We start from the raw sequence: 27,077 nt of genomic DNA, 5'->3' as shown, positions 1-27,077 counted from the left end.
AATCCAACCTGTAAGGAACGCTCGCAGGTGGTATTTTTACGATCTGTCCCTAACTACATGACTGTAGGTTTACATAATCAGACAAAGGATATAATACTCGCTAGAGCGTTAGTCGCTAATGTGTGAACCAAACTCGGGATTTCTGTTCCCGTTTATCACAGAACTGTTCTCTGCATGCAATGAGGCGAACTGCTGCGAAGCCGCTCTCGAGCTGTAGTCGATAGCGGAAATGTTCGGTAACGCTACTCTCCTGGAAATGAGAGACCTGAAACAGGGCTGCAATAAAACGTCGTGTTGGGCTAGTCACTTAATCACATTCAGTAAGAAGACAGTGCAAAATCAACCACGGACAAATGAAAATCAGCTGATAGTAGCGTTGTTTTGTGTCGCGTGCTCGTCTATGATTGACGTTTCCCGCTGTCTTCGTACCGTGTATAAAACTGGGCGCAGAAGCAGTGCCGAGCGCGAAACAGCCTTAAAAAAGTTCGTATGTAAGAACCTATACAGTCGACGACGGCGCAAAACAGCAGTGCTTAGGCCCTTTCGTTTTACCCTGCGCTCGTTAAGCATTAATCCTAATAAACTAATCTAGCTTATCATGTTAATACAACACACACGTTGATAGTTAATAGAGGAGCTGTATTACGCCGGCGGAGGAGTACAATTACATGTACTCGCGTTTCGATTCAGGGAACACTGGTACACTTTTCAGACATAGCAACCAAACTTCCTCCCTTTAATACGCTCCGTCTCCAACTCTCGCCCTTCGCAATGGCAAAACAATTCTGGTTAAATTGGCACCCCAGCTACTACACTGAAATCGATGGAGGGGGGGGGGGGGGGGTCTTTATCAAAGATAGCTACGGCGGGCGCACCCCCTACATCTTTTCGTGTCTCTCTCATTCACCTGACGCTATGTGGAGGTCCCGGAGCGACGGCGATGAGCTTCGCTGCCAGGTGCCTCTGCTGCAGCTGCGATTCTGCAGGGGTGATTCTGGTCATCGTATGCCCGGCTCGACTGGAGCGCTTGTCTGAGGTACGGGCTTTGAGAGATTGTCTTTAGCGCATGAAGGGCAGGCCATGTTTAATAAGCGCGAACCGATACTATCGTATGAAATTCAACCCTTTCTGTGTCTTTGATGCCAATCATCAAACAACGTCACTAGTTTTCTTATAACAAAATAAAACGGAAGTCAGCGTCGAATATACCATTTGCGTGACATTATAGAATTCGGTTTAAAAGTTGGTCACAGTCACTATAGTACTTAGTATTTGCGCTAATAATGACATTGAAAGCACGAAGGTTTGACGATAAAGGGAACACTTACGCTCCGCCTGAAAGATATCACGCGATAGCAGCCTGTGGCCCAGTGGGGTGCTTCCGCATTGAGCAAAATCGACGCATACGCACAATTCGCATTGCGAAAGCCGTTTTGAGACTTAGTAGGGTGCCTCAGACTTGGAACACGGAGGCGCGATCTCTCTCCGCAATGACGTAGGTCTCGAGTAGTTCCGGTGGCTGCCACGTGCTGGCGCTTATTTTTCCGACACGTTTTTTGTAAATCGGAGGTAGCGATGCCTTTTCGACTGAACGAGCTGCGTACGTTACAAAATTCGTGGAATAAAGGGGAACTTCACATGATTCGGGCCAAATCCCTCTGTTTTAAGTGTTAGCTCATAGCGTATCCACTTTGAGACATACCAGTTAGGCAAAATTTTGTATTATCACGTACTACAACAGCATTGCAAAGGCCACACGGCATCATAAAGATATTGTTTTATTAAAAAAGTGCCAAAGTTTTAACGTATGCGAATCGATGGCACACGGTACGCGAATCTCACACAATAATCGGCGTAAAGCCACGAAATGACACCGCACGTTGGCGAGCTGAACACACGTGCATTAAGAAAATATCATTTTAATGTGTTCCTATCCCGTAACACAATGCATGGTGCTAAAATCAACACGTGCATCGCAGAGACATTCGAGCTCATCATTTCGAGGAATTATCGCTGGTGTAAAGAAATATCAGAAATATCATTCCAGCATTATGCTCGAATGGATAGTAGCGAGGAGCTAGATTTAGTAACGAAATACGTCTAGTACGACGGATTGTCGCTGCAGATCCAGGTCACTAAACGTACGTAAATAACTAGAACCAGAATGGGACGAGTACTTTCGGAAAGTAGGATCGGATCATGAATGACAGATCACCAGCAGTGACTTAAACACTGAACATTTCAGATTGTACTCGTAGGTTACTATGGCGTCGTTTTGATTATGGAAATTTATTTCGTCGTGTTTGTTTCTAAGTAAATCAAATCGGATAAGTTAAATGAGAACGTCGTTAACTTTTAATGCAAGGACTGTGAGCTAAAACTTCCTTATACACTATAATGACTGCAGGTACGCGCTAATGCTCCACAAACATAATGTGGCTTTATTTTTATTTTTGTTGTTGCTGATTCTAGCCTTACATACGAAGATCAGCGCTGGAAATATTTCAGACTGAAAACTCCTCGTTAAAGCGGTGTTCAAAACAGCATTCCAGATTTTGATGATATTAAACCAAGCGGCCGGGGAGAACATTGCAATATATGGGGATGCAAGGGGCAATAACTGACAGTCGCACTTACCAGTTTGGCGCCTGCGGGTGAAGAACTTCCATCTCGCACGCAGAGCTGAAGCTGGCTGACACACGGTGCGGCGCCGATGACATCCAACCGCGGAGATTGGCAGAACGTGCAGCTGATGCAGTTTAGAATGCCAAGAAAACAGTAACCAGCAGTGGTTGGCGACGTTCGGATGAACTTCTTGCACAGACACAACACTGTCGATTGCCGATTGCTGTGGACAGGGGAGCGTGCAGCATGGCACAGATTCCGAGGCCTCGGCATTTGCAGGGTTTGAACACACGTCACAATTCGCAACTGCAAGGACTGAGAAGAGAGGCGAGGAATGTTCTGCTGTCTGGTTAGTCCTGGGCGGAGTTGAAACGTTCGAAATCAATTAGCGTAACCAGGGCAGGGTAGGGAAAGCAAAAGCTGTGGTTCGGCTGCTCCGTTGCATTTTGCTGGAGTTAGGCCTAGTCTCGGCAAGTCTCACCTATCCCACACGAAGCACGTGCCGTTATCTCTTATCTTGATAGGCAGACGCCTCTGCTGAACCATTTGGTATATTTGGAAGCCAACCTATCTGATTCCTGACTGTTCCATGCTGGCGTCGTTTAAATTATAGCTCGACTGCTAGGTATTATTTTCCTGGGCTGGCCCTGGCAGTACTCACGGATTGAAATAGGACACTCGGAGCGCGTGGCCGTCGCTGCATGCAAGGCAGTGTGGTAAACAACAGGCCGGCTTATTGGCGATCGGAAGGAGCTGTTCTGCTTTTTAGATGTTCTCCCCCTCGCGCTATACCACAATGCAGCACCTTGGTTCCATGAGCATACACGGGCGGCGCTGATGCAGCGACGGCCACGCGCTCCGAGTGTCCTATTTCAATCCGTGAGTACTGTACAGGTACCACGTGATGTGTTGGTCGCGCGCATTACAGATTGTGTGAACGCAGCTGAGAGTATCTGCACGTGACGGGACCTTTTTGAACATTGCATTGTTATCGTAAGAGTACCATGACTGAAAGAAGGCATGGAGGAAGGCATCAAATGAAGCGATGAATTAAGCATACCAAATTTCGTTGTGAGCCGTAGCTAGGACAAACATATTCTGCTGATATTGTATGTAGGTGCTCAATGTTGTTTTTGATGGCGCATGTAGCGCACATAGCAAAAGAAACTACGGGTGAGAACGAAGGAGTTCTGGTGGCATTTGTACCTCGGGCTCCCCTTAAAGTTCGGTTTAACCTCGTTTCGTTCCGGAGTTAGCCACAAAACTGTATGTACTACATAGGAGTTCGGAGTAACCAACCAATCAGCATGCCACCCTTCTCTAGTTCTCCGACGTCAAGCCCATCCCTTTACTATCCGTGACAACCTCCTTTACCGCAGAAACTACCTCCCTGATGGTCGAAAATGGCTGCTTGTTATTCCCCGACATCTCCGATCAGTCATTTGCACGAGCTTTCACCATGACTCACAGTGCGCCTATGCTGGATTCCTGAAAACATATACCCGCCTACGTCATCGCTACTACTGGCACGGCATGTATCGTTTTGCTTGCCAGTACGACCGCTGTTGTATCAACTGCAAACGTCGCAAGAACCCATAACGCCCTCCAGCTCCCCTGCAGCCTCTACAGTGTCCACCTCGGCCATTTGCACGTGTTGGAATCGACCTTTGCGGGCCTCTTCCCTGCTCTTCCGCCGGCAACAGGTGGATCATTGTTGCCATCGACCACCTGACCAGATATGCTAAAACTGCTGCATTACCAGCTGCAACTGCATAACAAGCGAGGTTAAGCGGAATCTAACTACTGCCCTACTGGTGGCGTGCGGTCGTAAGTGCCACCCCGTTCTGTGGAATCGTTAACAAGTCCCCTGCGACCGCCTCACACCATATGTGCAGATAATCAGTAACTTAGCAGCCAACGTTCGCCAGATGCCCGCACAGATGCCAGTAGCAAAAGTGCATCACACTGCTGTCGATGAACGTGTTTCATTCAATCAGCCATCGTTCGATTTCTGAAACAGCAGCTGCAGTGCAAACCATAATCAATTAATTTTTTTTCGCCCGGGAGTGCATTCCAAGGGGGTGATTTATGTACGCTCTTGTCTTGCGCACTATTCTAAGGAATAATAACACACGCATGAAAGGTTTCCGTGTGTCTATTCCTCTGAGGATATTTAGGTCGCCTTTACCTCAATACACACACACATGCACGTTCTCTCTCTCTCACGCACACGCACACAGACACAGTTTATAGTACGCGATGCATTTAAGGTGTTTTCCCTAGCGTGGAGTCGCTGTCACACTTGATAAGGGGGCGGTTTCTGAAGCGAAGATTGTGTCCCTCAATTGAAGCACAAGTAGTGGACTGAATGCATTCTTATTTTCGACATGTCAAACACAAAATGTCTGGTCGCAATTCGGTGCAGCCGTAGGTCGGGAGAAGTGTGAACTAATGTGTAGCATAAAGAGCCAGGTGAGCAGATTTGCACGCTTGCAATCTCGGCGAGGCGGTGGTTTCTATACCCAGGACTGTAGGCCTTCCGATTTTGGCCGAATGACACTTCTGTGGAGTTAGAATTTACCTGAGCCTGTCATGGAATTGGCAGACACATCTTGTGCCATCATCGATATTAGGTAGAAGTGTCAGATAACGTGTACAATGGTTTCTAAAGAAGCAGGCGTCATGGAAAGGGTGGGAATGAAGATAGGAAATTCTAAAGCGTTGTCACATTTATTCAGCGACTTAGTCTTAGTGCACGTGCTTTGCGGGTAATGATTGACAAAAAGTATGATGCGGAGAGCGACATTATTGAATGAAAGCAGAATTGCTGAATTAAGACCTTTGAACGCCTAAAAGGTCCATGTTCCACAACATTGTTGGATGTTAAGAACATATCGCAATCGCTGGACTTTACTTCCGGGCAACAAGAACAAAAAATGTGAGATGCGATGTGAAGTTCGTGCTTCCGGAGGGTGTCCGAAAATTTTCGGTTCCTCACCGAAGTGCAGAATAATTCAGATGCAGCCGATTGAAGTCAGAAGAAGTGGACGATTTATTTACATAATAGAGTAAGTCAAGATCAAGATCATCACAAAATCCCCAGAATCCACATTTTAAACGTCCGGAATTCTCGAGATACCTATCTGGAGAAACTTGATTGTTTCATGACCGCCAATTGCGTTCGTTGACGACACCTGCCCACTATAAGGCGTCGCCTTCACACTCTCGTCGGTCACACTCTCGTCGCCTTCACACACCGCGACGCTGGCTGATTGATCTATAGTTCGTCCATCGGTCGTCGGAATTAGAACATACTTCGGTGGCGAAGAGGGTGATGTATGCTAGTCCGCTGTCCGGCCAGCTGTCAATCTTGCATGAACTTGAGCGTCCAAATGGCCTCGCCTCTGCCGACTGCCGGTTTATGGGCCTCCGCCTCCCGGTTCTGCCGCCACGTTTAATTTGAAGCAGCCGCCATTTTCCGGACCAAACATCAGCGAGCAGTGTTTCTAGACCACTAAGGACGGGGCGACGGCGGATTCTCGGCCAGAAAGAAAGGATGACGGGCCACAACCAGGAACACGTGCGCACGACCAAAGCACTTCTCACAACGGCATGCCGATGGGCATAAGGCGGACACCAACACGTACACATCACTCAGTCATACAGCAGCCGGCCGTTACGCTCAGAACTCGATTAGTTTGATGCCAACTGTTCGAGTTGCAGATAAGTCGAGCCCAACAAGGCCTGTCGACACAGATTCATCGTAAACGAGACCACAGGCTGAGCATGTTCCTGAATTAAAAATGCTGCTAATATTGAGGTGAGATGAAAATTAGTGATATACTCAATAAAGGTATATGATACAACGGTGGTCCATTTACCAATACATTCAGGTTACTAAGGACATTCAAGATACAGGCCTTTAGCTGAACGTTTTCTGCGGCGCGGATGCATCGTTAACTCCGTCATTGGCCTCGTGGTGGCTGATTGTATTTCAGCTAGTTGGCAAATAATTGTGGAAGCTTGGTTAGTCTTCCAGCTGATGATGAAGGCACGGCGGAGCTTTAACGAAGGACAAATATTTACTGGGAGCGCAACTGCACAGATCATCTACTATTAACTTACCGCGTGTTGTGTTTTTTAAGAGTTTAATTGGGAAATAAGATTCTCTACTTCGTACATGGTTTGCGATGTTACACAGGTGAACCAATAGTTTTGCTAAAATGAAAACTGCACATTTAGCCTACCATATATAATAGATTTCTATTTGAGTTATTGCTTCACGCAAGCTTTCGCCGCAGTGCTTTATTAGTTTGGTCTGGTTATAAGGGGGTTAAACGTCCCGAAGCGACTCAGGCTATGAGAGACGCCTTAGTAGAATGATTTAGAAATTACCACCACCTAGGGTTATATAAGCGCGCTGCCATCGCACAGTACACGGAAGCCTTGCTTTCCGCTTCCATCGGAAAACGGCCGCCATGGAATGGATTCGATCCCGCATTCTCTGGTACAGCAGAGTGCATTAACCACTGTGCAATCTTGGCGGTGCGGATATATCAAAAGGCAGTTCAGTGAACCGAAATGGAGCACCAAAAAATTTCAAAAGAAATACTACAAAAAACATTTGGTAAAAGGAACACATTTATTTCCGACTTCTGAATTCCATCGCTCGCTCTAACTTCGGCGCGATTCCACCGGTATCTTGCGTCTTACTTCAAGCAAAGAGGGGCCATTGACGCACAAAGGACGGAATAAGCCCGGTAATAGTTTAAAAAATTGTGGAAGAGGAGACATCATCATGTTCTGTAAACAGGGAAAAAGCATGCAAACAACATGTACTTACACACACACACTGACCATAACCAATAATGTTTCTTAACCAGTCTTTGGAACAAACTTATTTGAAGCGAGTGGCAGAAAGACAAACAAGCACCTAGTGTTACTTCTTGAAAGCTAGGCCAGCTGGCAGAAAGAACCAAATTTAAATTTTGAACAGTTGTGATGCATCGCGAGTCGCGACCCCATCGCCGCTCCACGAGATGGTGTCGTGATGATAAATGCTCTTGCTATCAGCTTTGACAACGACGGCTCGATATCCAGTCTAGGCTTGAGAAATTGAGATGATTGGATGCGACAGCAGTGATCTACCTATCCGCATTATGTAACTAATGCAGAAACATCCGCCAACAACTAGTCCCGAGTTGGCACGCATTTTCAGGTATAATAACTATCGTAATCGTCATCTGGAAGAATAAATGGGGCGCGTGAGCTAAACAGCGTCCCTGCATCGCATTCCGTCAATGGCACCGAGAAGGCAGAGCTCAGGACCACTCTTTAACAAACACTCCTCGATAATTGATGCACCCACAAACAGCGCTGTTCTCAAATAAATGTAGCTCGGCGAAGACTTACTGTCGGACGTGCAGAAATGATTGAAGTATCACGTTACATTGTTGCTGGACTTTGGTGTAGGGACAGACGTAGAAAGGTTGGATGTACAACTTCTGCCAAGTAGATGACTGATGGCCGGAAACATTAGCTTTGAATGATGACTTCCTAATATACCTATGAACAATGACACTTCATGTTCTTAATTTGTAGTACACGCTGGGGACAACTTCGCGCGCGGAGGAATATCAAATTTCCTGTTGTTACTGTGGCCATAAATAGTAGAAACATTTCCTTCTGTATAATGCAATCTATAAAAAGTGGAAAATTGGCGCCGAATAAATCTGCTTAAATAACTACTTCCAGTCGAAACATTTCTGCGTGTACGCTGAAAAATAAATTTAAGCGTTAAGTTATTTATAATAACAAATAACTTGAAAATAGCTATTGAGAAATAATATATTATGATTTCAGCGCATCAGGGTGATTTGTAGTAACGTGAATTCATGAACGAACGTGCGTAAAAAATACTTTATATTTGGTCGCAGACATCTTAACTGGTGCTGCGCTGAGAGCAGCTACAGGCTAATGCAATTTTTGTAGTTTATACTGGCCACTGGTCTTGGCAGTGAGAAAGGTGCTAGGCAATCTGCGACAGCCAACTTAAGCGACTGCAGCCCTCCCAGGGTTCTGATGAGATCTTTGGTACCTTCGTCTGCAATGCAGAGGAGAAGTAGCTTTGTACTGCTCGCAGGCACGTGAGGACTCGTCCGCACTGAAGGCAACGTTTGAAATTATTTCAAAAGTTTGTGCATTTTAGTGTAATTAGATGTAATTCTTTTTTAATCAATTTAGATATACCTATAGGAGGATGCACATAGCGCCTGGTGTTCAATTTCCCACCTTTAAGTGCAGCCAGTAGCTGCAAGAAGCATCGAAGAGCCCATGAAAACTGCAATTGGCGTCGAAGTATTTTTTTACAATTATAACGTTTGACCGTCTTAGTGAGTGAATAAACCAGTTTACGAGATTAAACATTCTGACATCTTTATGTACGCTAGTCCACTATGATAACCCATCCGAAATATTAACAAGCATTGAATTTAATCATTTTTTGTGAATCCAACGCCGATACTTCTTAATATTTTGTGACTTGAGCATAATATTCGACAAAATTTGGGGATCCATTACAGCTAAGTTTGCATATAGCTACTGTATGGTTATCGGAGAAGGAAGTACGTAGGAGCACAAGAAAGAAATAAAATTGCCACATTTAGCAACAGAGGCACCAGAATACCAAGAAATGTAGACAGATGATAAGATGTGCCCTTACGAGGTATACAAAGATGGCCCAATAATTTAGAACTGTCAGAAATTTAAACCCACGAAAGTCCTGAGAGAATTCATAATTGAACATCCGCTCACAAATTGGTACAAAAGAAAAAAGTTCCTCAAGTGTGCCCTGTAGTAAAATTTAAATAAGATTGAATAATAAGGTTGTCTCACCCGACTGAAAAAAAATTAATTTCATGTCCGTTTACAGCGCTTATGTATGCTGGCCATCGTCACTGCCGACTTATAAAGGGAAACTATGGATTGTGGTAAGAATATTTGCCTTTTGCGAGATCAAAGCGCCGAAATTTGTTTTCTTTTTGTGGTCAACATCAGAAATGCATGCAGTTAACAGTCACGCGGACGATATCTATCGAGCAAAAATTTCTCTAAAGTTCATGCTATTCAAGCCACACAATATGTCAAACAAGTATGATGCACAGCCTTTCTAAAGCAAAGGGCTACCCAATTGCTTAGCATCATTCCAAGGAACAGGCAGGTTATACCCTTGAGGCCACGCTTGCGTGAGACCAGTACTAAATGATTTGTGCTTTATCGCACTGCTACAGTGCCTCGGTGAAAAATTGATGGTTCCTTACAGTTTTCGTGGAGTCCTATGACACGTAGGACAATGCGAAATCCATTTCTTTCCCTAAGGTTTCTTAGTTGTTCATTTTGTTCATTAAGGGCGCATTGGCAAATAATTTCGAGCAAGTTGATTTGCTGAATCGGTAAGAAATTTGTAGAACGAAAATATCCAAGGGACTCCTAGGTCAGTGAAGCCATGCGCGTAATCGAATTTAAATAGCAGGAGCTAGCCTAGCCCTCAGAGTCGTGACTGCCGCAGATAACTCTAGTGCAGCTCAATAAGACTTGTGCGCAAATAAGGTGACTTCTGGCTTATAGAACATCAACTATACATGAAGACAGCCTTTGCACTGGGTTACTCGAATTCCCACCAATAATTTACAGGTGGTTCAACTGCAGTTATTTTGATAGCTTTCTTTTTTATCTTGAAGATCAATTTGTAACTATGCGTAAATGCACTTGTATCTCCCCGCGATGTGGCAATTGTTTATTTTACTAGCTATAAGCACGCGCACACACACACACCTAAATTACCGTATGTACCATAAATACAGAACAGCACACCAGAAGAGATCTTGAAAAGCACGTTAGTGTGTGCAGTATTAGATTTGTTCTCGTAACATGTATAGCCTATCAACACGTTTAGATAAATTAGATGAATCCAGAATAATTTGTACATATAGATATATGTGCATATATATAAAATGTGACTAGAAAAGAAATGCTTGCGGCCAAACCCTCACAATCAACCGCGCAGCCGTCACACACCGAAAAAACAGTTCAATGGGAAAAAAAGGAATACATCAAGACAGCCACCATTATCTAAAACTGCCGTCAGTCTTGATTTGTCTCTTAACCAAGGCGAAGTTCACTGCGACCAAGGACTGGCAACGTCACAGTAGACAGTCACACAGCTCAGAGTTCGAAACCTGCAGCACCACTGATTTGTCCGTCTTCTTCGGCGCAGTCAAAAAGAAACTCCGACCTTAGCGCGTAAACTCTCAACAACAGGCAATCCAGCTCTGTTTGGCTATCTTTATCATCATCACGTTGAGATCACAGTCCTGAGAAAAGCGACAGCTCGTCAGGTGCGCCACAACGACGAACGAAAACGCAGTTCATGTGCATGAGTACAGCATTGTACAGGCTTGCCCAGTAGCAGGATTTATTTGTACCACAACGAGTGGTTAGGAGTTCGTCTCTGTTCCTTGCAACACGCTAAACTGTTATCAGGTTTCCTTCTGGACCAGAATAGCGGACATAGCGTCATGTTGCTCTGAAGGGTTGCCATGAAGGCGGTCGTCCACACACAAAAAAGAGAAAAGCTTGATCGTAGCCAATCTTTGTGGTCACATCGTATTTGTCAGCGCACGACCATTGTGCTAGCACCATTCACCGTCCCGAAGGATGTCTCTTCCGTGGCCGTTTTCAATGTGTTGCTGTGGTTAAGCTCGTGGTCTGAAACGGCTGCAATCTGCGTTTCCGTTGCTTCCGTCGCCGAAGTGTTCCATGACTGTGATAGTTCTGGAATCATGGGCATGCTGGGCACTGGCGAGGGTCTCTGGAATGTGCTAAATGATTCGAGCTTCGGCTGGTACACTGGAGAGTGGACGATGCCGTTTATTTGTATGGGAGTTGTCTCTCCATCGGCGTAGTTGAAGAAAATGGGCGCGTTCTGGTCTTTAGCAAAGTTGTGCACGGCCAAATTGCGTGACTTGTCATCGATGTACTTGAGTGGGTTAGACGGATCAATGCTGTAGCTTTTCACGATTTGCTGCTCCTGGCCAGCGTAGAGGTTAGGAACGAGAGCACTTACTTGATCTTCACAGGAGTAGAACTGCTTGTGGTTCTCTTTTGCACCCCGTTCTTCGTCGGTCACCTGTGTCGAAGAAACAAGGACACCACATTTTGGAACAAAGGGTAAAAAATGGCAGCTTGAAGTCGATTATAGAATCAATACCTATGTAGAGCTGCCCTACTTCAAGGCTGAAAAATATCGCGACCGCGTGATTAACACTTAAAAAAAGTTTACCAATCAAACTAATATTGGCTAATGACAAAATATACAGGTGCACCTAAACCAAAAAGGGACATGTTAGCGGCGGCTATACTTCATTACGGCACCTCCATAAGCAGAAGCTCGAGTGGAGTGTGTCCACAGTAACCATCCTGCAGTTTTCATGTGTTCATCTTGCCCACTTAGAATGTTGGAAATTACCGCTAAGCGAAGCGCTGGCCATGCCAGGCTCGCGAGGACTCCTTTTGAAAGTGGTCGCAACCATGAGAAAGTCGCACTCTTACGGCGCGATGAGCACCAGCGGCCAATTACTGCATAAATAAATAAATGTGGCCCACTTCCTCCCCCTTTCTCCCAGAAGGAGAGCATCTAAACTGCAGGGTAAGCCTACCCGCTTCCTCTACCAGAGTGCGCTAAGAAAAGCTCTGAAAAGCTCACTTGCTCATTTTGCATTCAGGGCCTTATGAAACATGCCTACAAACAATAATCAAGTGGTCTTTGTTTCACGTTAAAATGCGCACATAAAACACGAGCACACAGGGGGAACAGGACGGGCGCTCCTGTCCGTCCTGTTGTACCTGTGTGTTCGTGTTTTATGTGCATGTTTTACCATGAATCATTACCAACAGGCCCAACTTGATATTTTACTGGTCTGCTTCCTACAGCGATGTCTTAAAATTGTGATAAATCTGTACAGTTTGTACCTGAAAATTGCACAATACTACAACTAAAATTGTACATACGTTGAGATTTGTTGCAGCGGCTGATTATTCCACTGAAATGTTCTAAACAGTTCATAATGTACAGATCACAACCTTTCAGATTCAGTTAATGTGGTGTCTCCAGTCTAAAACCAAACCAGTGATCAGTGGTGAGCACCCCTAAAATTATCCACTAGATTACCCTCGAATATTGCCCACGTTGGACAATTCTAGAGCTATATGTACACAACGGCAATTTTTAGGAAGCCATCTGCAATAAATAACGGATGGCAACAGGACGCAGGAAATAGATGAATGCGCTCAAACCAACGTCAGAATGTACTAAATAAAAGGCATCGCATTAGTTTGTTTTTTGCGCTTACGTTCTGTCTGTGTTCGATATATAGCCCAGTTAGCAACATGAACTAGCCTTATATGAATATTTAAAGATAGATAAAAATGCGGAAGTAACGTCATTATAGTTTAACAGGTACGCCTAGCACTTGAAATACTGGTGTTTCGTTGCAAGTTTGTATTAGATCATAACTACATTACCTTTGAGGAATTTTTCTTTCTGAGCTGACCGCCAGCATTGCTTTTCTTATCCTCTTTCCGCAGATTGCAGTTCATCAGCAGGCTGCTGTCTCCTGAGAACCTGGACAGTCTAGTGGGACCGCCTTTGACACCATCCGGACCACCAGAACCGCCACCTCCCGCCTTGCTCCAGATGTTGCTGTTGAAGAATATGGTGCTGGTGCTGTCTGTGCTGGTGGATGTGACGCGCACCATGGACGTGTGACTGTTCTGCTTGAGGTTGGAGTTGGCGCGACAGGACCCTGTCTGCTGTTCTTTTCCGCAGTGTTTCTTTAAGGCCCCGTTGGTGACGAACTCTACCCAAGCGACGCGGGCTTCTGGATGCTGTAGGACTCGCACCACGAAAATAAGAAACCCCTGCATCGAGTTGCATACACAGAATACGTACTGGAACGCGAGATTACATTCACCCAAGCCGAACACGCCGAATATCCACGTCACACCAAGCAGAGTCATGACGATGAATGCGCAGCGAACTTGGGCAGCGCTAATCACAGGGTGGTTGGCTATGTCGTTCCTGGACTCGGAGGTTTGGTTGACAGACTTAGTATCTTCTGCCATGCGTGGCTTGAGCAAGACTCGCGTCACCATTATGAAGACGAGCAGGTTTACGAAAAGGATTAAGCAGGAAATGCCCATGAAACCGATGTAGTAGATGACTGAGATCTGAGAGGACATCACGCAGCTGAAAATAAAAATGAAGACGCACTTATCACATTATGCGTTATCTTGCGACAAGGTTAAAGAGAATTTGAATTGAAGGCACAATACCACTGGAGTAACAGTGTATGGTGGGTGTTTGTTTATAGAGTAAGAAATAGGTTACCGGAAGTTCAGAGCAATTTATAATAATTTAATATACTTCTTGTTTGAAAATAGATAATTTTTGTTTAAGGATACTTACTGACAATTTTGATCCCGGTAAGGTTCCCGGTCTATAACTAGGCAAGTTCCAACCACAGCAGCTGGAATACCTGAAATTAAAGAAAGCAGACCAACGAACTGTGCAATATATTTGCAATATAGGCGCGTATCAAGCCGTGCGGACTTGCTGTTGATTCGGCAGTTTTCAGCCGTTTAAGGAGAAACATTGACCATGTTGGCATCATACAAGATGTGTTCTAGAAGTAAATAAGAACCACCTTCTGCATACCACTTCCACATTTGTGATATCAGTTGTATTTCCGGTGCTAAATGCCAAATAATCTATAAACTTGTAGCTACTTTAGTGCACACGTAATAGATGATTCGATGCCGGCCGCTTTGGTACGGTATAGTATTAAATGGTATGACATGTTATTGTGTGGTGCGACATGTACTCGCATTGAAACGGTGGGCTCAATAAAAAAAAAGCGACGTGGGATACAAGGTACACCGTAATGGCAGACGTCTGATTAATTTCCACATGAGGCTTTTTATCTTCCATATACCCCACGGCCGAGATCGAACCCGCGTGCTTGGAATTAGTAGTCGAGCGTAGTGACCAGTAATCCACAGTTACGGGTTTGAAGTTGCTCTAAGACCGTCATGAGAGAGACATATATGAATGCTGTTCGGTGCAGGATTTCAGTGCTCATCTACAGATCTGTGGTTCGCTATCACAAAATAATGTCCTTATTCTTAACAGTGCGCTAGTGCTGACAAACTTTTCACTCAGCGTATGTAGGTTACCCGCGTTCACTGCACCAGAATAGCTACTTCAGAGATTAAATAACAGGCTGGCGGCCTTCACCCTACAAAAACAATTGAGATCAATCTCGTTTTGCTGCAAATAACTTGCTTGAAAAACATCCTGTAAGTTAGGGTTTATCTAAACAGTCACCTTTGATATTCCCTACTGAAAGTACCGAGTGTATGTACGCTCGAAATTTAGCGAAAGCTGCCATGATGCTACTACTTCTTTGCGCCGATGGTTAAGACCTACAGTAAAACCTTAGCCTGCATTATTGTGGCTATTCTTTCTACTGCAAGAATTGCAACAGGCCCCCAGTCCCGTGCTTGGCGTTGGCTGCAAGGGCAAGATAAGCTGTTGGTGCGTGCGTGGATTCATGACTCCGATGACATGGAATGTTGAAGCGATACGCTGAGCCCGTCTGTGTAGGGCTTCGTGTAACAACCTTCTCTGAAACAAAACTAAATTATGAAATGCTTAGCTAATACGAACGTGTATATGAATCGCGCTAATTATTTAATAGAAAAAGAAATCCTATTAATACCTAACGCCCAATGCCAGCGGCATTCTTACCCCATGCAATGAGAAGGCGCTTCAGTATGAAGCAGGTATCAGAGGAGGCGAACACGTGCACGAGCATATTGTACATGTTCGCAGCCTCTACTCCCATCCAGGTGAGGCAGGCCAGCAGGAAGTAGTGGGTGGCAACGGCGGAGCCCAGGCACAGGTCGACCTTGGGAAAGCGCTCGTGCAGAAAGCCCACTAAGAAGGCCACGTTCAGCAACAGCATGGCCAAGCACAGGTTGAGCAGGATCTTTCCTGGTCGGTCCTTGTTCAGTGACCTGACCGCAGAGAGGGTTCGTGCAGCAGATGGTTGACACTGGTTAGATATTGGTTGGTGTGAAGAAAATAAATTTCGAACTTTTAGTTTGGCTGTTCGTGCGTGTTGAAATAATATCTTCGCTCTTGTAATCGTGGATAATTAGTGCTAGGTATGCCACTAGCCTTTCTGCACCCCATAATAGCATTTTCGGCTTCCAATACCTACAAGGCTATGAGGAAGGGAATTGCGTGAAAGTTAGTGAGAGGAGACCAAAGGCCAGGCCTCTGAATCGTGCAGCTACAGTATGACGTACGTGTTTTGAAAAGATGTCGAGGCCATGAGTTTAGTTTGTGAGTTCCGGTTCCTCAACACAAGCCCTCAACATTTCCCGAATGACTACACCTTCATGGAACGTAGATTTTTAAGAAAGGCTTGCCAATCCTAAACACATTCGCCCCGAAAACCTAACTTGCCTTCAAAAAGAATCATCTTATCGTATTTCGTAAATAGAGACATACAACACGTTAATTGCACATTTGCTGCATGAAAACAGCCTTGAAGGTATCCCAAATAAATCTGGCTCACAGACCATGCTTACATCTTTCGTTGCTATTTAGCCTAAGCATGGTCACCAGATGTCAAGCAGCTCCAGAAGAGCCGTGGTACATGACGCCAAGTGATGATATTGCACAGCTAGCCGAAGCATCTAAAACTGTTTGTAGGAGCTCATTTGGTTCATTAAAACAATTCAGGAGTCCATGATTACACTTGTACGTCTGTATATAATGAACACAAGTTTAGCTAATTCTCCGTAACATTGACTAGCTGCAAACTTGAGATTAGAGGAGGACATTCCGCGCATCGACCAATATGTACGACGCTATCAGAACACGAGTTGCAAGCTCGAGAGGTCCGACGTTTTGCACTACTGTTGCATGAGCTGGAGACAAGTAAAAAGCATTCAGAGTTCGTTTAAAAGCAATGATTTTTAAATTACTTTTCCCTGATCACTATCTCGAGCACAATCGACTACGCCTGGCCTCGCATACCTTGCAACTGCATCAGTTGTTTATGTATACATGTTTGCATCATAACTGAAATCATGAAAGCAATGCATCCTGTAAGGTATTTCGTGAACCTACTTTTAAAGTACAAGAAAGTTATGCATAACAGTGACCTTCGTGAACAGGCTTGTTTCATCTGAACAAAAATACAGCCAGTAATCATCTGGTGAGGCGACAGCGCATAAACATGGTTAATGCTGTGTTTTTCAATGTTAATGAGGCTGGCCATTACGATTTACGTTTTCCAATATTTTAAGAATGCAGAAACTACAAATCCTCTCTTAGTTACTTGTTTGTTTTCATTTATAAATTCTGTTGCCCCTGCCTATTTAATACATCTGTGCTTATGGCCTAGTGTTCGTCACTTTCACGCTGGAATAGACGAACTGGGTACCAACTAAATATTTCACCTTCTCCTGTTCTTCAATTTAGTTGCAATTAGACGCCTCCATTACATTTAGCGATTTCGTGGAAGGGGAAATAGGCACAGAGTGCACCTTTTAGAGTTGCAATAACTATTGTTTACTTTTAATACCGCGTTTACATAACGTAGTGAGTAGCCAGTCTTCATTTCATATTTCTGGAGCCAAGTGATCCTTAATGTTCTGACTTTTTCTGGAGTTTTATGGTAGCTGCTAAACCGTCACTAAGATTCGGCGTTGGCCTCAATGACAATGAATGCAAGCAATCCTTAAGGACACAGAATGAAGGGGCACTGAACAAGAGTAAAGGGGGTACGCCTCAGTTAGCATGTCGAGCCAACGTTTCGACAAGTGGACTTGCCTTCGTCTGTGGACAAGTGGACCTGTCTTCGACGAAGACAAGTCCACTTGTCGAAACGTTGGATTGACCTGCGAACTGAGGCGTACCCCCTTTACCCTTGTTCAGTGCTCTTTCATACCGTGTAAACCATCTTTTTCCTCTCATTCTATGTTAAGGACACAGAAGAATACAGACAGACAGTAAGATGCCACCTGTACCACTGCGTTAAGTGGGGCAGATTGGGATAGTGACAGCTCACCTGAAAAAAGCGTAGGTGAGCATGGTGAAGAACAGACCGACGACCGACACAAGACATCCCAGGCATGAAATGAGCGAGTGGATCCGTAAGTTGTGAGGGGCGGTCGACATACCGGGACCTCGATTCTAATTAGGGTAAACGAATGAAAACGTCCTCATATTAGCGCTAAACATAATAGAGTTCTGCAGTTAACATTTCACTTTACTGATAATACGACCACCCGTAGACGCAGTTTCGGTACCTTTCACTATCTTAAGTTCTGTGTACCAAACTGGTATCATCGGCTGTGTAGGTGCCCTTGGTTGGCCAAGGCATAGGAGATGAAAACAGCATGTTAGGCTTTAAAACGTGAACCAGGTATCTGTCTCGATGCACAGAACCCATATTGCCGAAAACCATTACAGTGTGCATGACTTCGCTGAAAGCCATTATAAAGTGTTTTCTTCACTTGTTATAACACGATATGACGCCATCTGACAAAAATCTGTGGTCTCATTTTAAATGCCCCTCTTTAGATGAGGTTGTTCTGATGGCTAGTTAAATCAATTTCAAATAGAGTAACACCAAGCCTCGCTTTTCACCTTTTTGAAAATATATCAACAATGGTTCATCCCAGCCGTGGTGGCTCAATGGTTAGGTCGCTAGACAGTTGAGTCCAAGAAGAAACCCGGCCTCGGGGGCAGCTTTTCGATAAAGGCGGAAAGGTATCTTTTTCTGTGCGATGTCAGTGCAAATTAAAGAAGCCGAGGAGGTCGAAATTTTCGGAGACCTCCACTACGACATCTCTCTCAGCCTGAGTCGCTTTGGCACGTTAATCCCCATAAACCAAACCAAACCGGAATGATTCACGTTGCGCTTGTATCACCATTTTGTGTGGAATCTGAAGTGTCATCATTTGATAAAAAAAAAAAACAAGGCAGAACAGCACAAGATAGGTAAGTACTAGAAAGGGAAGGCGACACATGTAGCGCTGACTTATAACCGATTTACTTTTCAGAAACATCGGTAAATATATCGCAGTATCAGTAACCCAAGGATAGCAAAAAAGCCCGATAAACAATCATCGGCACCAGAAATAACACATGATAAAGAAGTTTATCCTGCTCCCAATAAGAACCACAATTCTTTGTCCACAAGGGCTATGGATGGGGTGCTGGCACAACGCTCTTCAGTTATTTCAAGCATAGGTTTTTCGTCGCACCTAAGCTCGTGTTGCCTAATTGAGGAGTGCATTCACAATAATGGCAACGAATTCCCAGATCGCCTGAGAATCGCTGTGTCACATTGTCGATGTGCTCGAACAATCTCTTATTAAGGCATGTTCCGGTTTGGCCTACGTATGAGATCGAATACACGGCTTCCTCAGCAGAAAAGACAAACCGAGCGCGATGATTAAAAAAAAGAACCTCCTGTGTTCCCATAGTCGTGAGAGCTGTGATAATAGGCACTATATCCTTCAAGGGAATAAAGTTGTTTACGCCTGGCTTTAAACGTTCGGTGAAAAATTGCAAGAAATGTTTTAAGCTTTATTTTAGGTTTACGTGCAGCACCATAATAAGGTAGTGAATTTGCCTGGATAAGATATACTGGCCTGTCTATTTCACTGGATAAGGGTTGCACCAAACCTGTATTTGTCGCAGAAAAGTTGGGTTACCGCGCAAACAAGCTGGGATAGTGCTCACTATACACAAATTCCGATAAAAGGCTGTGAATGGGTTAACATTATTGCACCATTGCTTATTTTTAATAATAGAAATGCAGAATTCAAAATCACCGATGTGCGATACAAGATGGTAATTACGCAATCATTCACGCAAAAAGGCAATCAATACGACATTATTTAATATATTGTCACAAAGGAAAATGCACCAAAATGCATAGGTGACAGGCCTTGGATATACCGCTGCGAGGGAAAACAATTGAGTTTAATGGAGAAGATTATGCCCGTCTCTGAATTTTTTGCCCTCTCTTCCAACCAAGATTAAGCCAGTCCCGACCTAAACCTGGTTTTCTTAGAACGGACTACGAAACTCCTATAATCGGGAGATTTATGAGGTGGCCCACAATGTTACATATCTAAAGCTGTACAGTGCCCACAAGGAAATGCAGCTCGTGAATTCCAGCCTGAAAACATGTTCATTTTACTTTTATAATCTGATCTGCTGCAGCCCATGGGTGATCCGGGGAAAAAAAGAAGAAATAAATAATTATGGAGGATCAGGTGCAGCATATGTCTTTGTTTCGCGAATATCTGCCGTGGAATAGACTACCATGAAAGATGAAAGGAAAAAAATTGAATTATGTGGAGCAGTGGTTTGCGTTACCATCTTTCTGTACCACATCTAATCGCCAGTACTTCAGGGGCTAACGGAGAGTGGTGAAAAATATAAATAGACGCGGTATAGTAGCGTAAGGCAGTACCAGAAAAAGGGAAAACGCAGTCATGTGCGTCGAGCTGCAGACGGTCACATTCCCCGACTGGTTGGTCGTAATGCCGGTAGTGGACCATTCCTTTCCTGTGAAAAGAAGTCATCTTGGAATGAAAAACGAAAGGAGAGCTTTTCTTTGCTAAGGCAATTTTCGTTTTAGGCACTGGTACCGAATAGTGAGGTATATTGATATTTTTGACTGCTCATAATTTGCGATGCAGCGAATGCGCGAGAAATGTAAAAATAGACGGCACTTATGTGCCCTCTATTTTTGCATCTTGCGCCGCTGTGGATGTCCGCGGTTATTGCACTCGGCTTCTGTGCGTAGTGTAGCAGAGTTGAATCTTGGTACCGGCGACCTCGTTCAGGCAAAGGTGGAATCGAAAGCAGCACATTAATGAATTCCTTGTTTTCGAAATCCTGAGCGTTCGGGTACCGGCGTTGCTTCGACTTTATTCTAAATTGACGACGCTGAGCATTGCATGCCGATGTCAGCAACCTTATTGGTCTATTATGATATCAGACAGTTCAATTGAACAGCACAAGGCTGAAAATTATGCCAAATGGAAACCGCTGCCCGATATTCGCAGAGGTCTTTACCTTGAGAACTGGCGTCGAGTCTATATTTTCGTGCTAATTCTAAAAACGCGTCGAATAATTCAAAATCGTAATGCCTACTATGAATTGCCATATTTCTTGTTTTTGAGGCATTACGGGTAAAAGTAGAAGCTGAAAGCAGGTGCCTGACTACAGGTACTTACGTTGTTCATCCCAGAAAGCACATGTATATCTTTCAGCGCTGTACGTCGGGTAGGAGTAGACCAAGGGTTCAGTTAGATTTCCGAGCGTACTGTCGCCAATTTTCGCCGACAGGACGACTTGACCTATGATCAGAATAAGATACAACCACCGAATGAACTTAATTCGTATTTAATTGACGCAAATTTATGCAATAACACCCATTATAACCATGGTAGATTATTTTACTTCCGCAGCTACAGCGTTCACATTGGTTTGGGAACGTTTTAGAGCTGCCACAAGCTATATCCCCTTATATGTATAACAGCGTACGACCCTGCTTTGCTTTGTCCAATGCTGGCAGTCGCAGTACGGCTGGGCAAGAAATGCGGCACGGACACTTAAGACTACGAACGTTCCTGACTGTAAAAATATTATCTGCTTCTTGTTATACCTACTAATACCCCGTAATTCACGCAAACCCACCTAATCCATGCAACTTAATCTACCACATTCCGCTCAGTTATCTAGGATCGACCATAACAAGACTTAATCTACCAGACTCTACTTTAACCTGTCCTAATTCAGCGCAGTTATTCCTTAATGCACCGTGAACCTTCAAAATTCACCGCTAATTCACCGAAGTTAAACTTAATCTACCTTATCACACCCAACTGCGAATTAACCGATGTAGCCCACATTTCATCCGCCGCAATCCATAACTATCCTCAGCAATCAACTCTTAATCTACTGCAATTCATCAAAGTCAAACTAAATTCACATTTTTATGCAATAATCCACCGTATTGTAACATATTTGATCGGTAATGTCCTGCAATCTTTCCACAATTTACTGTTAGCCTACCTCAGCGGACCTTATTCTGACCTAACCTAACGCAATTTACTCTTAATTCATGGCATTCTGCCAGTAAACCGCTATCCAACTCATTATACCATGACAGTAAACTGCTATCCAACTTATTATGCCATAATGTATCTTACTACAACCTAACCTAAAGTAAACCACTCGTAATAAACGCATAAGCCGCACTTGTAAGCCTCCAAACGGTATTGTAGCTCAGTCAGCCATTTCTCATAAAATGCAGGCTGTAATGCTAAGACAGGCCAAGGTAGTTAACGGGGTGTACATACTAATGGTTGCCTGTAAGGCCAAATAATCGCACAACGAAGTAAACAGAAAATTCTTTAATCGTTCTATGACCTAGCTGTCTCAGAATTGGCGACTGTGGATGCGTAGTCACTTCAACGTTTTGAGCAAGAGCAATACTATCAACACAACAACAAGCAACAATTAGTCACTGGCTCACAGATTATTAGTTCACTAATAACAGCCAAGTAATGTAGCCCCTCTTTGCTATCGCCTATGAACTATCACTTGCACTGTGCATGGCCACTTTGAACATGACAAAGCGCTTTCTTCGTCTGCGTTGACAGGTCCTGTAGGTTGCCGATGGCACATTCTTACCACAGCTTCCGAATTTGACCATAGATAATAGATGTATTTTTAAACGCAGCTGTTCAAATGATTTTCATGAAGTCTGCACGCGACTTACTGCTCACCTGCGCTGATCAGAGAAGGGAGGCTGAGGCGATCAGGCCTGAAGAACTTGTCGTTCCGATAGGAGACGAATGATATGCGCGGGCCTTTCTCCACCTCGTAAATGGGGCGGTAGGGCTCGCCGGCTTCTAGAAGCGAATGATTTATCGCCATTGATAACGCCTCAAATGGAATGGCGATCATGATGTTCTGTAAGGGGGTGAGAAGACATTGGTCCAGAAGAGAGGTAGGAATACAAACAAGCTTTAGTCCTTTACGCCTGTTCTCCTCACGTAAGAAGTATACACAATGGTAATGCATTTTTGTCACCGATGTGTCAAAGAAGGCGATATATGAAGAAGAGGTGGAAGATGGCGGGCCCTTTCAAATCCAAATATAAATGTCATTTCGAAACTTTCGATTGAACATTATCTTGTACAGAAGAAATGTCCAGTATACACACGGTTCAGCTGGGACCTCTTCTGCTGGAGGGACCTATCTATAAGTGCGTTTGATAATTCATGCCGAAAGCTGCTCCATATTAAAAAAAAAAAAAAAAAAACGTTAGGAACAACGGTTCAATGCCAAGAAAGCTGGCGAGTTTGGCCAGTAAATTTTGGCGCTCGCCTGCTTATCTCTTCTGGAGAAATGCGGAAGCATCGAAAAGAGAGAAAGAAAGAGAAAGGGTTGCACCTAACTACGTGTTTCAGAATCCGTTCCTAGTTTTGCATAATATAGCAAAAAAACAACAACAAAGAAGGCAGTTGAAAAAATGATTTATAACAATTTTAGGTAGTCTCACAATGCATTACCCGAGTAAATTGTAGAAAGCGATAAGAAAGTACCCGCAGTTTCGAAGTGGGAAACAGAGCATGAATGCGATTAACGCAAGGTCGACGAACGATGTGACCGTCCTTCACGCGCTGTTTATTCGTGTCGAAGCATTCCAATACGCCACCTATAGCATTCGTCCAAGGCTATACCTTTCCACATGCACTGACTATACATCCGACATCACGGAAATAGAAAATAACTTTCGATCTAATTTTGCATTACAGAGGCAAAGTGACACAAATAATTTGTCTTTTGATTCATGGCTATTTTTCTTCGACATTTCGAAGACAAGACAGCATCATCCCCTTTGATCCTAGGCCTACGTGACATCCCATACGCATATAAGCACGCTGGTGGACCTTCATGGGCGTGAAAAAGGCTTGGAAAGTTTGCTTTTCATACGTCACAGTCAACAGCGTTCTTAGCTTCCTACTTCAGGTTTCAGAAAGCTGGCTTCAACGAAATTCTCATTTATAAAACGTGGTCTCCAGTCGCACTCACGTCTCCGTCCTGTTCGTCACCGCCACCGGAGAAGTCCTCGTGGAGGTAATGGTCCCCGTTTGACCGAAGCGAGAAGCTCAGGAAGTCCTGGCCCTGCGAGAGCAACTTGGGGGACCAGGCCACCGCCTTGACCACCAGGTTTTTGTTCTCGATTATGAGAGCACCCGCTCCCAGTACCACTTCAGAGGTGAACCTCTCCACCACCGAAACCAACCTGCGTTAGGCAATGGCACCACGAGGTGACTCCTTTACGAGATTGTTCCGGAGCCCTCCACTATGGCGTCTCCCAAAGCCTAAGTTGCTTTGGGACCTTAAACCCCGAACATCAAACCAGACCTTTATGGGGATTGAACACAATTTAGCAAAGATGCGCAGATGAGTTTGATAGCAGAAGGCACTTCGTACCCCTTAATATCGTGGGCCTACAGTGCACATATGAAACTTCACCGAGTTCAATTAACTGCTGCACTATCACTTTTCTCATAACTTTGAATCATTCGGTGTACAAAAGATACATGTGAGGCATTCTTATTTTATGCTAACTTAGTTTTAGTTGCATCACAATATTTTTCACCTTAATCCCTTCGTAACTAATCAGATGGTCTGGCAGTGACTGTGGCACACACAACCTCAGGAAACCTAGGCATCTCTGTGGTTTCTTTTTTTTTCAATGAAAGATACTCGTTATCTTTGCAAATCAGCTGCACAGAGACAGTTCTTGCATTATCATCTTATCATTTTACACGAAAGTGTACCAAGGTAATAGAAAGAGCTCGATGAGGAATCGATGATCACTTCAGTCCGTTTCGTAGTGGGCAATGAGTGAAAGTTATCGCCGGAAAAGGAAAAGTGCTAAAGGCGAGAGAAAGAGCTACGTCTGTACCAATAATAGTTTGTGGTTGAACGCAGAACCTGTTAAATAATTCGCGGACCGGTAGAGATCACTGAAAATATGTGATGTAGCAGGTCGACACCTTAATTGAAACACGAGCTTCGCACTCAAAATTGACAATCGCAATGTTTGCGGCCTCCTAAGGCGTGCTTATAATAAGGTCAAGCTAGAGCATCACGAAGTGGTGAATGAGTTGCTCAGTCCTATAGTTGCTAGTCAAATAGGGCAACGACACGAGACCAACATGTGAAGCAGGGACGAGACACAACGTTGGTGCTTTCTTGCTGGCATTTTCATTTATGCAATTGAACTGAAAAAAAAACATGGCCCTAATGCCCACGCTTATATACAGGCATAAAGCATATATTATATGGAAACCTACCATTTTTAACATTTGCTACAGCAGTGCACCCTTTATGCGCGTTTAAGACTTCTGTAGGTGTACTTGAAAGTGACCGCCAATAAGGGGAAGGGACGTACTTTTGAACGGCAATTCTATTTGGGTCTCCTTGTTCGATGACGCTGTCATTAAGCGCCAGGAAGTTGCTGATGACGTGAATCATTGCTTGCGCAATCTGCAAGGCAAACAACAAGGTTCATTGCAACGAGGATTCCTTTTCCAGCAAAATAACAAAATCGTCCTGTAAAAATGATTCCCAGAACCCTATATTTTTCATCTCAAAAGTGCAAGTAGCACCGCGGAAGCTATGATGACCCAAAGTAATCAGACCGACGCGATCTGCATTCACGTGTTGATCCACACTCGATGTCCCGCGATTGGTAGCTCCACCTATAAGAAGGAGGAAGCACTACAGTACTGCGGCTGCACGTCGTAGATATCGAACAATAGGGCGGATTCCATGTTTACCAATGACGGCGCATCGCTTGCAGCTGGTCTCCGCAGTGCTGCCGTGCGAATGTTTGCTATTTCACGAGTGAATGAACTACTCTGCTTTCCAGAAAAAAAAAGCAGAAAAATGTTTCCAACTGCTCCAAATTTGCCTGAACAATATTTCAACACTGCGCAAGTATTTGAAAAACTATTCGAAGTGCTCCTGCAGTCTTGGTCGGTGGAGAGAGGTGTAAGGTTTTGTCCGAAATGCTTTAAATCAAAGAAACAAAATTACATAAGTAAAACATTCGTGCATTAGAAACCCCTCCAATGTCGATCCTCTGAATAGGCAGTGAAGTTAGCTCATACAGATTGTATAGTAGGTGCAAGTGAAATAAAACAATCAGCCTGATATTGCTGACGTATGAATAAAAACGTCATATTGATGCGTGAGTGCCATTTTTGGTAGCATGTTTCTCATAGCTTGCACTGTTCCGAGCATTGTTTAATTTATTCCTTCCTGAATGTTCTGGCAACTCGACTGCTATATCCTGAGAATGTCGACGGAAAACCCTAATCTGGAAGACAATGATAGTGATCATTAGCATCGCCACCATGAAAGCAAAGATACGTCTCTGCTACAAAGGGGCCTTTAACGTTCTCAGTGGGCGCGACTGTTTCTGCTATACTAAAATAATTATTGCAAACGAAATCACAGACACGCACAGGAAAGGACAGGACAAGCAGCTGTCCCAATTATTCACTGCGTTGTTTGCTTTTTTGCTTCCGATGAGGGAAAGTATGAAAAAAATAGCCTATCATGTTTATGTTTAAACTTGTGACAGAAGCCTGCTATTGACATTTACTTGCTTCCGCTGGCGGAGCACTGTCTGACACCGCACAATGAGCGTTCAAGCCTCGTTTAAGCTTACTGAACAGAAAATAATTTTTAGCTTCATTTTGATAAATTATGCTTGATGTATTATTGCAGAAACGAAGTTTGCTTATTGAATGACTGCTTTATCTAAACTTTCATACTAAGAAGAGCGAAATCAAAAGTTTAGATCTAGATATCGGCGACATTGTTTGCTTCGTATTCTCGTACACTGCGGTTTAGATTCGCCACTACTTATAAGTAAAGCAAATCACATAACAACTGGAATAACACCACGAATTGTGGAGATAATAAACCTCAGATTCTTTCTCAGTTTCTGCTCGGCTTAGTTTTGTTAACTCATTGCGAAAAAAAAAAAGCTATTTCTTACAGGTTCACTATATATTTTCAACTTCAGATCCCTTCAAATATCTGGGATTCGTCATTGTTATTAGTGACGTAGCAGCGCTTTTCAAAAGCCCATGTTAAGGGACCGGAAATATTGGTCATGGGCAATTAGCAGTCTATATTGGCTGTATATTGCAGCCAGTCATTAACCGATGGGTGCAGGCGAGTTGCAAAGGAGAGCTCCGGT

At 44.0% G+C, this 27,077-nt stretch overlaps 1 protein-coding gene across 1 annotated transcript in view; it reads right to left on the bottom strand.

Moving 5' to 3' along the window:
• Positions 1-7,260: 7,260 nt before the first annotated feature.
• LOC146207960 (uncharacterized) overlaps positions 7,261-27,077 on the bottom strand; it is a 43,523-nt gene continuing 23,706 nt past the window's right edge. Inside the window, exons 9-18 of the mRNA XM_084591674.1 lie at positions 25,257-25,351; positions 23,885-24,098; positions 22,573-22,759; positions 21,016-21,138; positions 20,247-20,341; positions 17,826-17,950; positions 15,491-15,759; positions 14,150-14,219; positions 13,207-13,930; positions 7,261-11,812 (exon numbers count right to left, since the gene is read on the bottom strand). Of these exons, the coding sequence (XP_084447800.1) occupies positions 11,297-11,812; positions 13,207-13,930; positions 14,150-14,219; positions 15,491-15,759; positions 17,826-17,950; positions 20,247-20,341; positions 21,016-21,138; positions 22,573-22,759; positions 23,885-24,098; positions 25,257-25,351 (2,418 nt within the window). The 3' untranslated portion in view covers positions 7,261-11,296. The remainder of the gene's footprint in view (positions 11,813-13,206; positions 13,931-14,149; positions 14,220-15,490; positions 15,760-17,825; positions 17,951-20,246; positions 20,342-21,015; positions 21,139-22,572; positions 22,760-23,884; positions 24,099-25,256; positions 25,352-27,077) is intronic.

This window comes from Amblyomma maculatum, chromosome 1 (assembly GCF_055883805.1).
Source record: "Amblyomma maculatum isolate TAMU_Amacu chromosome 1, ASM5588380v1, whole genome shotgun sequence".
Classification (NCBI taxonomy): domain Eukaryota; kingdom Metazoa; phylum Arthropoda; class Arachnida; order Ixodida; family Ixodidae; genus Amblyomma; species Amblyomma maculatum.
The sequence above is the reverse complement of the archived record's forward strand: the minus strand, read 5'-3'. Positions and strand labels throughout refer to the sequence as shown.